Here is a 14432-nt window from a genome sequence, read left to right as displayed (position 1 = left end):
CCCCCTACCCTCCCGGTACTTGGGAGGGGACGCGCGGGGCCGACGCGCCCAGACGGCCGCGATGGCGCTGGTGGCCTGTCGGCATTCCTGGGCGCCCTGCAACCACCGGGTCGCGGTGGGCTTCTTGTTGCTCTTTTTCGGTACCTGGTGCACAGGTAAGCGACGTGGGGCCTCGGGTGCTGGAGAACCGCGGGAGGGCACCACACAGAAGCGGGTAGATTCAGTTCTCCGCGGCCCGGGAGGTGGGAGGACAAGGGCGAGGCCGGGGGGTGAGTGCGGAGGCGCAAAAGCCCAGGACCTCCAGAACCGCCGGGTTTGGGGAGACCTCTGCTGAGCCCGAGTGAGGGAATTCCCCACCCTCTCACCGAGCGCTCCCCACGCCCTGGTCGGAGACAGCAGGAAGTGAAACTCCCGGGATCGTGTGCCCTGGAGCGGCTGAGAGACGGGGACCCTTTGTGGGCTAGCGATGAAGGACCGCTCGATCACGGGAAAGGCTGAAATGGGGTCTTGGGCTTCCCTGGAGAAGGGTTGGGGTAACGGGGAAATGTTAGATTGAGGGGTGAATCAGACGTTTCCTAAAAGAAGGGATCAAGAAGTAGTGCCCAGGCTTCGAGTGGGCGTGGGATGGGGACTTCCCACCACCCCCGGCCCCACCCACCTCGCGCGGGTTCCCTGGTATCTGTGCGTAAGAGACTGGCAAGATGGACTTATGGACCCGAAACCATCTTCCGCAGGCCAGCCCTGAACTGGATTGGATGTTCGCCCTGGTGGGGGACAGGGGGCTTTGTCTTTCAGCAAGCATATTTAGGTGTGTGTTTGGGATGACTTTGGGTCGGGTCAGGTGGGATGTTGACAGAAATGTTGTGGGGGCTTTAGCCACTCCAGAGAACGCAGGTCAAACTTCTCCAAAATTCATAAAACCCCGGTAACTTGGAATCCTTGTGAAAGTTCTTTTTGAGCTGAGGTTTTGAGCCCTGGCTCGCCTTGCGGTGGCTATTTGGTCTTGCCCCTACAGGCCACAGAGGGAATGGACAAGGGAACAGAGAGTAGACTGGGGTGATTCAGAGGCCACAGTCTGGAAGGATGGACAGAACTTTCCAGTAAAATGGCCATTGACCTCATATCTGCCACTTTTCAACCCCAAGGGTCTATAAAATGGGCATGACTGTCAGAGCTACCTCACCAGGCCTGGGAATTAAAGAACAATATGTGCCAGGTGCTCTGGACAGCCACACACTTGTGGCAGATGATGTTGGTGGCAAGTGATGTGACTCATTCCTGTTGAAGTTCTTTCCTGAGCTTACAATGATCCCTACTGACTCTCCTCTTGCCCTCAGCTCCTGCTAGTGGCATCCAGGTGACTGTGTCTGACCCCTACCACGTAGTGATACTGTTCCAGCCTGTGACCCTGCCCTGCACCTATCAGATGAGCTCGACCCTCCCAGAGCCCATCGTTATCTGGAAGTACAAGTCCTTTTGCCGGGACCGCATTGCTGATGCCTTCTCCCCAGCCAGTGTGGACAACCAGATCAATGCCCAGTTGGCAGCAGGCAATCCCGGCTACAATCCCTACGTGGAGTGTCAGGACAGTGTGCGCACAGTCAGGGTTGTGGCCACCAAGCAGGGCAATGCTGTGACCCTGGGAGACTACTACCAAGGCCGGAGGATCACCATCACAGGAAGTATGTGGGGCCAGGGGGCTGGGAGGTTGGCTTGGGTGGGTAGTGGGGCAGGGTTCCTGGTGCCCAGCCTGGAGTCCTCACCTGGAAGCTGGCAATAGAACCTGAAAGGACCCACAAGGGAGGAATCCTTCCATTCATCTATTCCTTATCTCTACAACACAGATTTAGCGAGCTGTTCTAGGCTTTGGGAACACGGCAGTAAACAAAACCATCCAATCATTTCCCTCATTGGCTCATATTGCATCAAGGGAAACAAACACAACATACACTGTCAAATGCTTGCACAGTGAAAAAAAAAATGCGGTAGTGAAGAGAAAGGCAGGGGTGTGTTCTATAATAGGACCAATAGTACCAGCAATAAGAAGTAAAATTTAAAGAAGTAACCGTTGTAAAGGGCCTGCTATGTGCAACGCTCTAATCCAGGTTTCCGTGGATTAACTCATTTACAGAAATTGAATGAATTGAGTCTATTATTGTCATTTTACGAGGCCCAGAAAGAAAAAGTAACTTCCACAGCTGATCACTGAGCTGCTAAGAGCTGAGTTCCCACTCAGCCACTTTGGGCCAAGTCTCTAAGCTCCTAAGCTCTGGGCAGGGAATCAGCAGGGGGCCTCACAGAGGAGGTGAGGGGAGTAAACGACACTGGCAGGCAACTTAATGGAGAAAGCCTGTGCCTTCCCACGCACGGCACATGCATTCTCCCATTGAGTGGTCTCTAGTGCAGTTCACACTCAGGACCGAGGTGCAGATGGGTTAAGGAACCTGTTCAGGTGCACAGGTAGTAAAGAGCTGGTGCTGGGATTCCAATCAGGCAGCCCTGAGGGCCCTTGTTCTTAGCCACATTGCTGCCTCCTGACAGCCAGTGCCTGTTGGGATTAGTGAGGGGGAAGGTCGTTCGTGCATTCAGTGTTTATCAAGCATCTCCTACATGCCAGGTGCTGTTGTGTGTACTGGGGGTGGAGTGGGGTTCAGAATGGCCAAGGTCCCTTCCCCGTGACCTTGGGAGAGAACATTCTAGTGGGGTGAGACTGGTAACAAATAAATAGATTAAGAAAGAGCAAGGGAATTTCAGATTGTGCCAAGTGCCACGAGAACACAGCAGCGGGGGACGTGCTGTAGGGAACGGCTTGGAGGTGCCTGCCTTACAGCCTGTTCCAGTGAGATTTGAGGAGGTGCTGGGACCAGGCCCTAAAGAATCCAGAAGGCGGAGAGGAAGGGCCGAGCAGCAGTGAGCCAGGGATGAAGACTCGCGCACAGAACTGTGTGTCCTCAATCCTAGGCACGGGACAGAATAGGAACGAGAGAAGGGTGGATCCCTTTGCAGACCCCGAGTGACCAGGCCGTGGAACACTCTCCTTCTCCCACTGTGTCAGACACAGGTGACAGGCAGGGTTCCAGGGACTGAGCCCGGTGTTTCAGGGGAGGGACAGGCTTGCTCTGAATTTGCATGGCAGGTCAGCCCTAAGCATCCTGCCATTTTTTTGAGGTTGGAGGGCTTCTTGGGGGTTCACTCTATATGGACACCCTCTCCAACCCGGGGGCCTCTCCAGCATGGATCAGACATACGTGTCTAGCCTCCATCAGGACAAACCAAACACCGAGCCTGCCCTCGAGGGCCAGCTGGAATCACATCTCCTCTGCTGTGCACAGGAATGGCCTCAGCTCTATCGGGGAGGGGGAGGGGAGACCCTTTGGGCTCCAGAGGCCTCAAAGGCCTGGGCCTTCCAGACTCCCTGACCCTGAGCCAGTGTTTGATATGGGCCATGACATGTCATATGTCTGTCCTTTGAGGAAATCCAGTAGCCATGAGACCTTTCTCCACTTCAGCTCTGAGGACAGGGAGAAATGGACTTCTGTGGTGCTCCTTGGGTCACCAGCCTTCTTGGTTTTTAAAGCAAAAGCAGTTCTGGGCAAACCAGAAGGCGCCTCTCCACTTGGAGTGGATCTGCTTCTCTTCCATTCTTCCCTGCTCTGGGCAATGTGGGGTGCTAGTGTTGGAGGCCCTGTTCTACCTCTTCAAGCTGCTTGGGGCCATGTGAGTCCCCTCTTAGCCCCACTAGAGCAGAGACCTTGGACTTCTGAAATCATGAGGGCCACCTCTGTGGTCGGTAGTTAAGGAACCTGAGGCCAGAGTCAGAGGAGATCCAGCTTCTGTCCCCACTAGAGACCAGAATCTTTTCTTTGCACCTAGAATAATTAAAACAGTGCCCAGTCCCTGTGATCTTAGGGCCAGCCCTTGACCAGGAACAGGGTGCGCCTGCAGGAAGGAAGTGGGCCCAGGCCTGCCTTAGGATCAACCAGAAGAGGCCGGAAAGTCCTATTTGCTTGAGTTTTGAAACATGCAGGCCAAACAAAACACACCGAGACCCACAGGTCCGGTCCTGGAGACCCCAGGTTTCAACTTCTGGTTTATATAATTGTTTGCCGTGGTGGGGGGTTCCTGTCCGCCTCTTTGGCTTTGGGCTGGGCCCAGCTCTTGAGCACTGTTGTTGGAGGGATATGGTCAGGATCTCATTAGCAACTCTGCCTTAAGCTCATGGGGGACAGGAACAAGGTAGAGGCGATCCAGCCAGGAGAGCCCCCATAGCTTCATGGCCACATTCTTCCCAGCCAAGCACCTCCCCTTGGCCTGACCTAATGCTCCCCTTCATGGTGGCTCTTTGAGAGCATTAACTGTGGGTGCCCCAGTCCACAGCACTACCACCTGCTGATGTACCTCAGAGATACAGGTGGCAAACGGTAGGCCCAGAGGTCCCTGCAGAGGAGTCTGATGTGTTTAGGAGAGTCTAGTTCAGAGTTTTTGAGGATTCGATGAAAGGCTGGATCTATACAAAGAAACTCAGCACATAGTCAAAGCTCTATAAAGAGTGGCCATGTGCTCCGGAGGTCACCTCTGGCCTTCCCTGGTTTCCTTATTCAAAACTGCACACCCCACCTGCATGCCTGGTACTCTCTCTCTGCCTTCCCTGGCTCATTTGCTCCAAGCTCTTTATCACTACAGAATATGCAATATGGTGAAGTTTTGTTTTGTTTTGTTTTTAATTTGTCTCTCTTTCTCAGTTAGAATCTAAGCTCCATGAGGGCAAGTTCTCCATAGAAGTGATTCTTATTCTTGCAGACGTCAAAGTGTTTTTGTTTTTATGGCAAGCAAACTGAGAGGAACTTTAAAAATATTTCAAATCACAATGATAAACTCATTATTAAAATAACCTATCTTTTTAAATATTTTTATTTATCAATGAATGGACCTTTATTACATGTGGTGCTAAGAATCAAACCCAGTGCCTCGTGCATGCTAGGCAAGCACTCTGCCACTGAGCCACCACCCCAGTCCCCAAATAACGTATCTTTATGACAAAGTAACTACATTTTCCAAAAACAAGTCTTTTTTTAATGAGAAGAGTGGCGTTTTCTATTTTTGCAAGTCTTGTTGAATAGAAGAAGCTGGATCCTCAACCCTGCTTCAGTCTATTGTGATATTGCTCAAATGTCACCTACACTCTGAAAAGGCCACAGCCCACTCATAAGAAATGAAAGGGAGGGGAGCAAATAATGTCCAAGTATTATGAAAATAACTTTGACCTCACTGATCCCCTAAAAAGGTCTTGAGGAACCAGGAACCATGGTGCACAGATCATTTTGAGAACCATTGTTTGGTAGTATACCAGGTGCCTCAAATAGTGCCTGAAAAACAAGATGCATTCAGTGGTTATTTGTTAAATGTTGAATGGATGAATCAAGTTCTGTTTGACTATAGCCATGTGCCCAGAGTACTGGAACAGGCAGCGGAAACCAAGGAAGGTCAGCATGAGGAGAGAAGGGGGACTTTTCTGCACCTTGGCCAGCCCCTGTGTCTGGCCAGCAGTGACCAAGACAGACTTGGTTCTGTGTGCAGTGCCCATTCTTGCAGGGGCAGAGGTGGGCAGGCAGCACCTGGGTGATGGAGATCAGCAGTTGGGCAGGAGAGCCATGGAGGTTGGGATGGCCAGGGAAGAACACTCCTCCCTGTTGAGACTTGAGTAATGGGAAGGAACCAGCCTGAGAGGGTCTGCAGGGACAGGTGTGGGAGGTGGACCAGTAGAGGGCAAGCTGAGGCAGCTCTGAGCCCAGTATGTTGGGGACAACATGGAGGCCAGCCTGTGCAGAGCCCAGTGAGCAAAGGAGATGGCATGGATGAGGCTGGCATGGAAGCCACTGGCCAGAACATGCTGAGGACACGTGGTACGTGGTAGTCCAGGGAGGCTTTTGGAAGGATGTGGACAGTGTTGAAAGGCAGATCTTTCTGAGGACGTGAGGCCTACCTTCTGAGGGAGAGGCTCCAGTTCTGTTCTTCCCTCAGCACTTAGTGGCTGTTGTCTCACTAGGTGTTGGGTGCTGAGGATTGGGGCACCCACAGTTACTGCTCTTGGCACTATGGTGGAGAAGGACATTGGGTCCACGGGGCCAGGTGATAGGCAAGGCAATGGGAGCCAGAGTGGCTGGAAAGAAAGTGGCCCTGAACTGGGGCTGTCCTGGCTGGATTACCTGACTCTAGCCTGTTTCCTGTCCCCCATGGGCCCGAGGCAGAGTTGCCAAGCTGGTGCCACCCTGTTCCACACTGGTGTTGGCTGAAGGGATTTAACTAATGAGAGCCTGAGGAGTCCAGAGGAAACCGGATGTGCTGAAAGACTTTCATTAGTGGCATAATTAATAGGCTCCTGGCCTGAGGCTGCTTCAGACTGAGCTTCTCCAAGCCTTGGGCCTGGCCTGGAATGCGGGGACAGGCGGGGAGGGTGTGGGGGTGGACAGGGAACTGGGAGAGTCGTCTCTGTCTCCCACACATCACGCTGCTCTTCCTCCTGCCTGGGCATCTCCTATCTCGAATCTGGCCTAGTTAGCTCTGCCTCCTCCCTCTGGACCCATCCCCAGGTCTGCACCAGGCCTCGGGCCGTTTGTGTCAGGAGATCACACCTCGATTTGGAAAGGTCCTAGGGAGGATGGTTCTGAGCTGAAAAGCACTGACCCTGCCATGAACCTGACCCTGCTCTGCCATCAATGAGCTGTGCCACTTCCGGTGGATCAGGTCATTCTCACACCACCCCAGCTTTGTTTTTTTTTTTTTAATTATTTTTTGTTGTAGTTGGACACAATAACTTTATTTATTTATTTTGATGTGGTGCCGAGGATCAAGCTCAGCGCTCACACACGTGCTAGGAAACTATAACCCCAGCCCCCCACCAGGCTTCTTGAGGTGCCCCACGTTCCGTATTCAGAACAGTGCACGAGGAGCACCCAGCCCTGCCCCCTTGCTCCCTCCCCGCTGTGCCCATGGGATGGGGGGCTCTGCTCCTGTCAGGGTTAGACATCCCCCCTCATGAGGGGCCCTCACACCATCTCTTCCCGTCTCAGATGCTGACCTCACCTTTGAGCAGACGTCTTGGGGGGACAGTGGTGTGTATTATTGCTCCGTGGTGTCGGCCCAGGATCTCCAGGGGAACAACGAGGCCTATGCAGAGCTCATCGTCCTTGGTGAGTGGGGCTGCTCTCTGAGGTCCTTGGAAGGGGGAGGGGGAGCAGGCCCTTCTGTCCTGTCCCTTCTGTGTCCTTACTCTGCCCTCCAGCCCACTCACTGGGCTCTTTTCCTGCTTTGCTCTCCCCTCATGCCACCGCCAGTCACTTGAGCTTCTCTGTGCCCTGCACCCCAGGAAGGGTCCCTTCCCCTGCAGCCTTCCAAGTCAGCCAGAGCCGAACTACGAATGGAGAGAACTCTACCTCTTCCCAGTCTCCCCATCCTCAGATGTGGTTGACGAGGAGGGAGGAGGATGACTGTGTGTGTCGTATGGGGGGGGCAGGGGGGGTTCAGGACCCCGCCCCAGAACCACAGTCCCAGGATGCTCCCATCCCTTGTGTGAAAGGGCTTAGTTTACAAAGAACCTTCCTCTAATTCTCCTGTGCACTTTAAGTCATCTCTTGGTTACTTTTAATACTTGATACAATGTAATGGGTCAGGAGTTGTTACACTGTATTGCTTAGGCAATGGTAACATGGAAAAAAGTCCTGTCCATGTTCAGTGAGGATTTTTTTTTTCCCAGTCCTCCCTGGTCAGGGAGGGCCGACAGTGACATAGTGTAATTGAGAGGCTGGACCCACCTGTTCTCTCCTCATAGGGCCCTAGGGCACTTTGGAGTCCCTTGACAGACACAGCATCTTTGTCTTTTGACTGCTAGGAAGTGTGCAAGTTTGTACGTAAAATGAGGGTGGCCACGGGCATGGTGGGGTGTCCACCAGCAGCTCCCACGAGGCTGGGTGGTCTTGGCCCTGTGGAGCAGGTGCTGCCATGGGCCGGGTGCTCTGTTAGAAGCAACGCACAGCACAGTAGTGTGGGCTAGTGTGAGCGGTGCCGTGAGCTGAAGGGTGTCGTCCCCTCACGTGTGTGACAGAGCAGGCACGCCAGGGGGACATGGGTCAGGATGCTCTTGCACCCGCAATCCCGCCATCTAGGAAGTTCTGGAAACGAACACCGTGGCGGCAGCGATTCTCTGAGTTTAACCCCAGGGCCTGTTCACCCTGGAACATTCTGAGGCCTCAGTCGTCGTTCAGGGTCTTTGAGGCTATGTCTATAGTTGCTTAGTGTGTTAGAAACTGAAACTGGCTACTTTTTAAAGCATAAGATACACAAGTGCACAAGCCATAGCTACCAAGGCTATGACGTCATTGTGTCACAGAGGCTCTGGAAAGCCCCACATGAGAGGAGGAGGGCAAAGAAGGCAAGTAATGCCTTGGTCTCCTGAAAAGGGTCTGGGCTTAGAACCCGACTCACATGCTTCTGCGCCTCACGGGGGTGTGTGATGCCACGTGGGAGCCCCGCGAGAGCTCTGTGGTGAGGGACGGCGTGTGTGGGCTCCCGCCATGTGCTACTCGCAGGACGCAGGCCCCCATGGCACCTGAGGGAAGGCACCAACTGGGTCAGGAAACATGCACATGTGACAGAATGCACAAACAGAGGATGGAACCCTGGTGGGTCACAGGACCAGGATCCCATGTGACTTCTATGGGCCACAGAAGCTTCTGCCTTTGTGGGCCCCTTCCTCCATTTAAACAAAACAAAACACACAAAGACATTCCATTTTCATAGACTTAGTATTATACATTTTTTTTCTCCAGATTAAAAAAAAAAAAAAAAAAAAGCATGTTTCTGGGTCCTAGGGTGCTGGGCCTGTTCTGCTTGACACCACGGGATCCTTGCTGTTGCCTCTTGGAACCCTTGGATGGGAAAGATAGAGTGACCAGACTAAGGTCAAACCTTCAGGACCCATGGCGTGTGTTGGAACCTGCTAGGGCTGACAGCAGGTGGATTATGTGATGGTGGCCTTCACACCACCAGCACCCACATGTGAGCAGGGGTGGAGGGCAGGCACCACACGCCAAGTCTCTTCTAGGCCTCCAGCCTCGCCCCCGCCTGCTTGCTGCAGGACACACCTTCTACTGAGCAGCCTGGAATGGGGCACTTTTTTAGGGACAGGACTGCCTGGGCTGGCTCTGGCCAGCATAATCTCCTGTTCTCTTTTGTCCCTCCAGGCAGGACCTCGGGGGTGACTGAACTCTTACCTGATTTTCAGGCGGGGCCCATGGAAGGTATGGGGTGGAGTCCTCAGTGGGGCTTCTCTCTGTCATTCTCCTCCCCCCTAATCACTCTCGCTGTGAACTCCACTAACTCTGTTTGACCTTGTGGCATCTAGTGGCCTGGTTCTGGGCTTGGAGGTGGGCTGGGCTGGCTGAGGAGGGACCTGGGGTGTAGGCAGGGGCTCCTGTGACTGGCGCCAGCTGTGTTCTTCAGGGGTTGGGTCTGGGCTATGGCTCTCTCCCCTCCTAGAGGCTACACTCCATCTTGCTTTGGCCAGGTTACTCGTTTTCTGCCTTGTCCATTTGAAGCCCGAGGGATCCCTAATTTGGGGATTGGCCCTGATTGTAGAGGGTTCGGCATCCCTCTGTACTGTGCCCCCAACTCTGGCACAGAGAATCCAATGAGGGCTGCAGGTCCCCGGGCCCAGGTTGGCTCTGTGCTGCCCCTGCAGAGCCTCTCTGCCCCTGTTGGTTTTTCCCGGCTCAGGGCCTCCTCTGGTCTCCCTGCAGACTGGCTCTTCGTGGTCGTGGTGTGCCTGGCTGCCTTCCTTGTCTTTCTCCTCCTGGGCATTTGCTGGTGTCAGTGCTGCCCACATACCTGCTGCTGTTACGTCAGGTGCCCCTGCTGCCCGGAGAAGTGCTGCTGCCCTGAGGCCCGTAAGTGCTCCTCATGCCACCTTCATGCAGCTTCCCTGCTGGGCAGGTGCTGCCTACCCAGGACAGTGCCCAGATCTGGAGGTGAGGAGGTCAGCACTAGGGAGACAGGACGCCAAGGAGGACCTGCTGTTTTAGATTATCACTTACTTACTTCAGCTTATATTTTTCATTTATTGAGAGTTTTTGGTTTTTTAATATAATTTATAAACATGGTAAAAAAAAAAGTCCAACAATATAAGATTATTCACAGGGAAGCAAGGATCGCTTTAAAAACAAAATCTCAAGTGTAAAAGTTAAGAAAACAAGATTTACCGCACCATGTAATTTCAGCACATTTTGAAAAACACATATTCACATGAACACTATACATTTTACATGAAGCCTGCGTTTAGGGGCACTCCTGATGTATCAGAGTGGGGTACCTGTGGAAGTTCAGAAATAGAAGTAGGACCAGAGATGAAGTGGGCGGAGGACACAAGCAAAGAGAAAGAAAGTGAGTCTCCCTCCCACCTCTGCCTGTTTCCCTCCTCAGGGCACCAGCTGTTACCAGTTCCTTAGTCCTTCAGGAGGGCGAGTAGATAGACCACTACTTCTGCACACAACCCAACGAGTATTAACGGGAAAACAGGCAGTTACGAGCCTGAGTAGGTGGATGTTTGAGGTTGGCCTGATAATGCCTAAAGGGCTGGCCCAATGAGTGCCTTGCCCTTCTCCTCTGTAAAATGGGGCTCATGGCAGAGCTCACTAGGCAGGGTGAGTCAGGGATGTAGTGAACTCAGTTCACAGCTTTCAGCACAGGGCTGGACCTTTATAGTGTTTGGAGCCTACTAGCTGTTGGACGTGGGTTTAGCCTACATTAGCAATGCCTTCAGGCTAGGATACAGCTCAGCCCCCCCCCCCTACACTGTGACCTCTGACCTGCACCATTCCCTTCTCTTTGAGCTTGAAGGGAAGACTGGGAAAGTGCCCAGGAAGCTGCAGCTCCGTCCATGCCAGTTGGTACCATGGTGGGCAACCCGGCTCCTCAAAGTCTCGCTCCCATCACTTAGTTGAGAGCTTTGGCTCAGGTGGTGGGTGTTAGTCCATTTTACAGATTCAGAAAAGAACTTTAAAGGGCTGCCACCAAGTTTTCAGTTAGCCCACTGAGGCTGAGGTCAACGTGCACAGGCCTGTCCCCAGGCACACCTCCTCCACCTACCGCCTATCCCTGTTACTTCAGCTCTAGCCCCAGCCACAGCCCCCTGCAGATCCATCAGGAAGCAGCTCCCACTGCTAATTATAACACAGCAAATCAGTCACCTGAGCTGATGTAGGGTTTTGTCCTAGGTGGGGCTCAGGACTTATTCTTCTGCTTTTGAACCAAATCAGACTAGTAGGGCGTCTCCCAGGGCCTGTGGAATACCAAGGAGGAAGTGACTTGCCTAGAGCCCAGTGACTTGGCCACAGAGCAGCCATGGGACCCCACCTCCTGCTGTGGGAGGAAGGAAGCAAGGATTTGCCCTTGAGCTGTCAAGCCTAGAGCCAGGCTGGCTGGCCCTCTGGGTGAGAGTGGGCGGGGCCAGGAATTGGAAACCCTAGAGGAGCTATTTTGCTCCTGGCTGAGGTGGCCCAGTTAACTCCTGGGGCCCTTGTGGCCTGTCTCAGACCAACTTCCTTTCCTTGCCATCTGGCTCTGGAAGATGACCCAGCAGGCATGACAGCAGAGTGGGCATGGGATATCTCCTGGGCAACTCCCTGTTCCAGAGTAGGGACTCTGCCACCCAAAGGGAAACTTGGTTTCAGCTCGTGGGATAGTGTAGGCCCAAGAGGTGGCTTTGCTCACTGTCGCCTGTAAGCACACAGTGCAGCCAGAGCTTTAGGGAAGGTAGCTGGAGAACTGGAATTTCACATAAATCTTTTGACAAATGTTGGCAAACCACAAGGTCAAACAAAATGTATTGGCCTACCAGATTGGGGACCGTGGACTGCCAGTGTGCCACACGCCCCCTATTCTGAAAGCTCCATGAAGAATCACAGGAGGTGACAACCTAAGTATAGCTGATGTTCCCTGGCCTCGGGGTACTGTAATAATGTGGTGGGGGAGGCAGGCGCACAGCCCTTAGAACCCCCTCACACAGCAGCGTGGCTCCTGGCCGCCTTCTCATGCCAACTGTGCTCTCCCAGTGTATGCAGCTGGCAAAGCAGCCACATCAGGCGTCCCAAGCATCTACGCCCCAAGCACCTACGCCCACCTATCCCCGACCAAGACCCCACCTCCACCGCCAGCCATGATTCCCATGGGCCCTGTCTACAATGGATACCCTGGAGGGTACGCTGGAGACTTTGACAGGAATAGTTCAGGTAAGGGCTGACCTGAGTGGGGCTGGACTGGGCACTGGACACAAAGGGGGCTGGGGCTGAGAGGAAGAGTGGGTGGGAGGTACTGGGAAGGCAAGGCTGGGGGGGGGCAGCCACTGACCACCAATCTCCTTCAGTTGGCCACAGCTCCCAGGTACCCCTGCTTCGGGACACAGACAGCAACATGACCTCTGGTGAGAACCTGTCATTCCCAAGTTGGATATGCCTGGAGAGGGAAGCTGGGTGGGTCAGCATCCATCTTCCCAAATCAATCACCTTTTCCTATCCCTAGAAGTACGCAGTGGGTACAGGATCCAGGCCAACCAGCAGGATGACTCCATGAGAGTCCTGTACTACATGGAGAAAGAGCTGGCCAACTTCGACCCCTCTCGACCTGGACCTGGCCCCCCCAACGGTCGTGTAGAACGGGGTGAGGAGACCTGGGGTCTGAGGGCTCCTTGAGGGGGATGGGGAAGCATGGCTCCTTGATACCTGCCCCAAGGAGACTGTAAACACCTTGAGCATAGTTCCTCCTTCCCAATCATGTCCCCTAGGGAATTTTTGAGCCAAGGGGTGACAACTGCTAGCCTAGCCCTGGCCCCATCCAGCATCATTCCCCATTCCCTACAGCTATGAGTGAAGTCACCTCCCTCCATGAAGACGACTGGAGATCCCGGCCTTCCCGGGGTCCTGCCCTCACCCCAATCCGGGATGAGGAGTGGGGTCGCCACTCCCCCCGGAGTCCCAGGAGATGGGAGCAGGAGCCCCCCACAGAGCGGCCAGGGGGTGGCTGGGGGGGCAGGCGGCCCCGGGCCCACTCCATGGATGCTCTGGATGATCTAACCCGGCCGGGTTCTGCTGAATCTGGGAGGAGGTCTCCCCCAAGTAGTGGGAGGAGAGGACGTGCCTATGCACCCCCACGAAGCCGTAGCCGTGATGACCTCTATGACCCAGATGACTCGAGGGACTTTCCACATTCGCGGGATCCTCACTACGATGACTTCAGATCTAGGGACCGCCCTCAGGTGGACCCCAGATCCCGCCAGCACCGATCCCGAGACTCCCGGGATGAAGGCTCTAGGTCGGGGGACCCGCATTATGATGGGCGTCTACTAGAAGAGGCCTTAAGGAAAAAGGGGCCAGGGGAGAGGAGGAAACATTACAGGGAGGAAGAGGAAGAAGAGGAGGCCTACTACCCTCCACCGCCTCCCCCGTACTCGGAGACGGACTCCCAGGCCTCACGGGAGCGGAGGCTTAAGAAGGTGAGCGAATGGTCCTCCCGAGGTTAGACCCTGCCCAGGCCCCTCTTCTCAGTCCCTGCCCAATTTACACTCTTCTTTCTCCTTTGCAGAACTTGGCCCTGAGTCGGGAAAGTTTAGTCGTCTGACCTCATATTTTGTATGTAGTTTTTGTACTTTTTTTTTTTTTTAATTTGAGGGAGTATTGATGAAGATCTTCTTGTAAATCTAATAAAATTGATAATCATAAAAGTGATGTCTCGAGAAGCATTTGTTCTGCTGCACGAGGTGGGGGACCTGGGCAGCTACTATGTGTCTGAAAATGCCATGTCCCATTTCTCCGGGAGCTGGAGTCCTGGGTCAGAAGGAAGAGACCCAAGTCAGCCTTCTGCCTTCTACCTCTGCCCCGGCCAGGAGTACGTGCCCCACGCCGCCTCCGCCCGGCCCCTGCGTGCGCGCCGCGGCCCCGCCCAGACGTGCGCATGCGCCTCCGCCTTCTCGCTCAGAAGCCGGGAGCGCGCGCGCGCGCCCCTCTCCCTTTCCACCCTGTTAGCCGCCCCCCCCCACCCCCGACCTACTTTGCTGTTTTCAAACCCTGGCAGCTTCCCTGGCCCCCTGGCGACCACAGTCCCACCTCCGGGTCCCCTGGCGTTCCATCTGGGCCCGCGTTCCATCCAGCGGCGGGCCCCGGGCGGCTGCGGAAGGCTGTGGCGGCGACCTCGCGCCCCGCCGAGACCCGGGCCCGCGCGCGCGCGCCCGCCTGCCATCGGAGACAGACAGCGCGCGCGCTCCCCGGGGGCTGCCCTCCCCCCGCGCGCGTCAAGCCCCGGGCTCGCGCCGCCGCCGCCGCCGCCGCCGCCGCGCGCGCGCAGCTCAAGTAAAGGAGGAAAAAAAAGGGGGAAAAAATAGAAAGCGG

The 14432-nt window shown here is 54.6% G+C and overlaps 1 protein-coding gene and 1 long non-coding RNA gene across 6 annotated transcripts; one reads left to right on the top strand and one right to left on the bottom strand.

Moving 5' to 3' along the window:
- Window positions 1-20: 20 nt before the first annotated feature.
- Window positions 21-13768, top strand: Lsr (lipolysis stimulated lipoprotein receptor). Of its 4 annotated transcripts, none has more exons than XM_021730030.3 (10): window positions 21-155; window positions 1338-1682; window positions 7071-7190; window positions 9240-9296; window positions 9795-9941; window positions 12105-12281; window positions 12416-12472; window positions 12574-12708; window positions 12909-13540; window positions 13630-13768. In XM_021730030.3, the coding sequence occupies exons 1-10, from the start codon at window positions 62-64 to the stop codon at window positions 13663-13665; spliced, it is 1800 nt and encodes a 599-aa protein (XP_021585705.1). In that variant the 5' UTR covers window positions 21-61; the 3' UTR covers window positions 13666-13768. The 4 variants fall into 4 exon arrangements, with proteins under 4 accessions (XP_021585705.1, XP_077889262.1, XP_040135390.1 ...); XM_078033136.1 differs by having other exon boundaries at window positions 12571-12708; XM_040279456.2 differs by lacking the exon at window positions 9240-9296.
- LOC120887940 (uncharacterized) lies at window positions 10093-14290 on the bottom strand. Of its 2 annotated transcripts, none has more exons than XR_013431179.1 (2): window positions 14151-14290; window positions 10093-13871 (listed from the first exon to the last, which is right to left on the bottom strand). It is a non-coding gene; the product is annotated as an uncharacterized LOC120887940 (long non-coding RNA). The 2 variants fall into 2 exon arrangements; XR_013431178.1 differs by having other exon boundaries at window positions 14095-14234.
- Between the last annotated feature and the right edge of the window lie 142 nt (window positions 14291-14432).

This window comes from Ictidomys tridecemlineatus, chromosome 15, assembly GCF_052094955.1.
Source record: "Ictidomys tridecemlineatus isolate mIctTri1 chromosome 15, mIctTri1.hap1, whole genome shotgun sequence".
NCBI classification, from domain to species: Eukaryota; Metazoa; Chordata; class Mammalia; order Rodentia; family Sciuridae; genus Ictidomys; species Ictidomys tridecemlineatus.
This window is presented reverse-complemented; position numbering and strand designations above follow the sequence as displayed.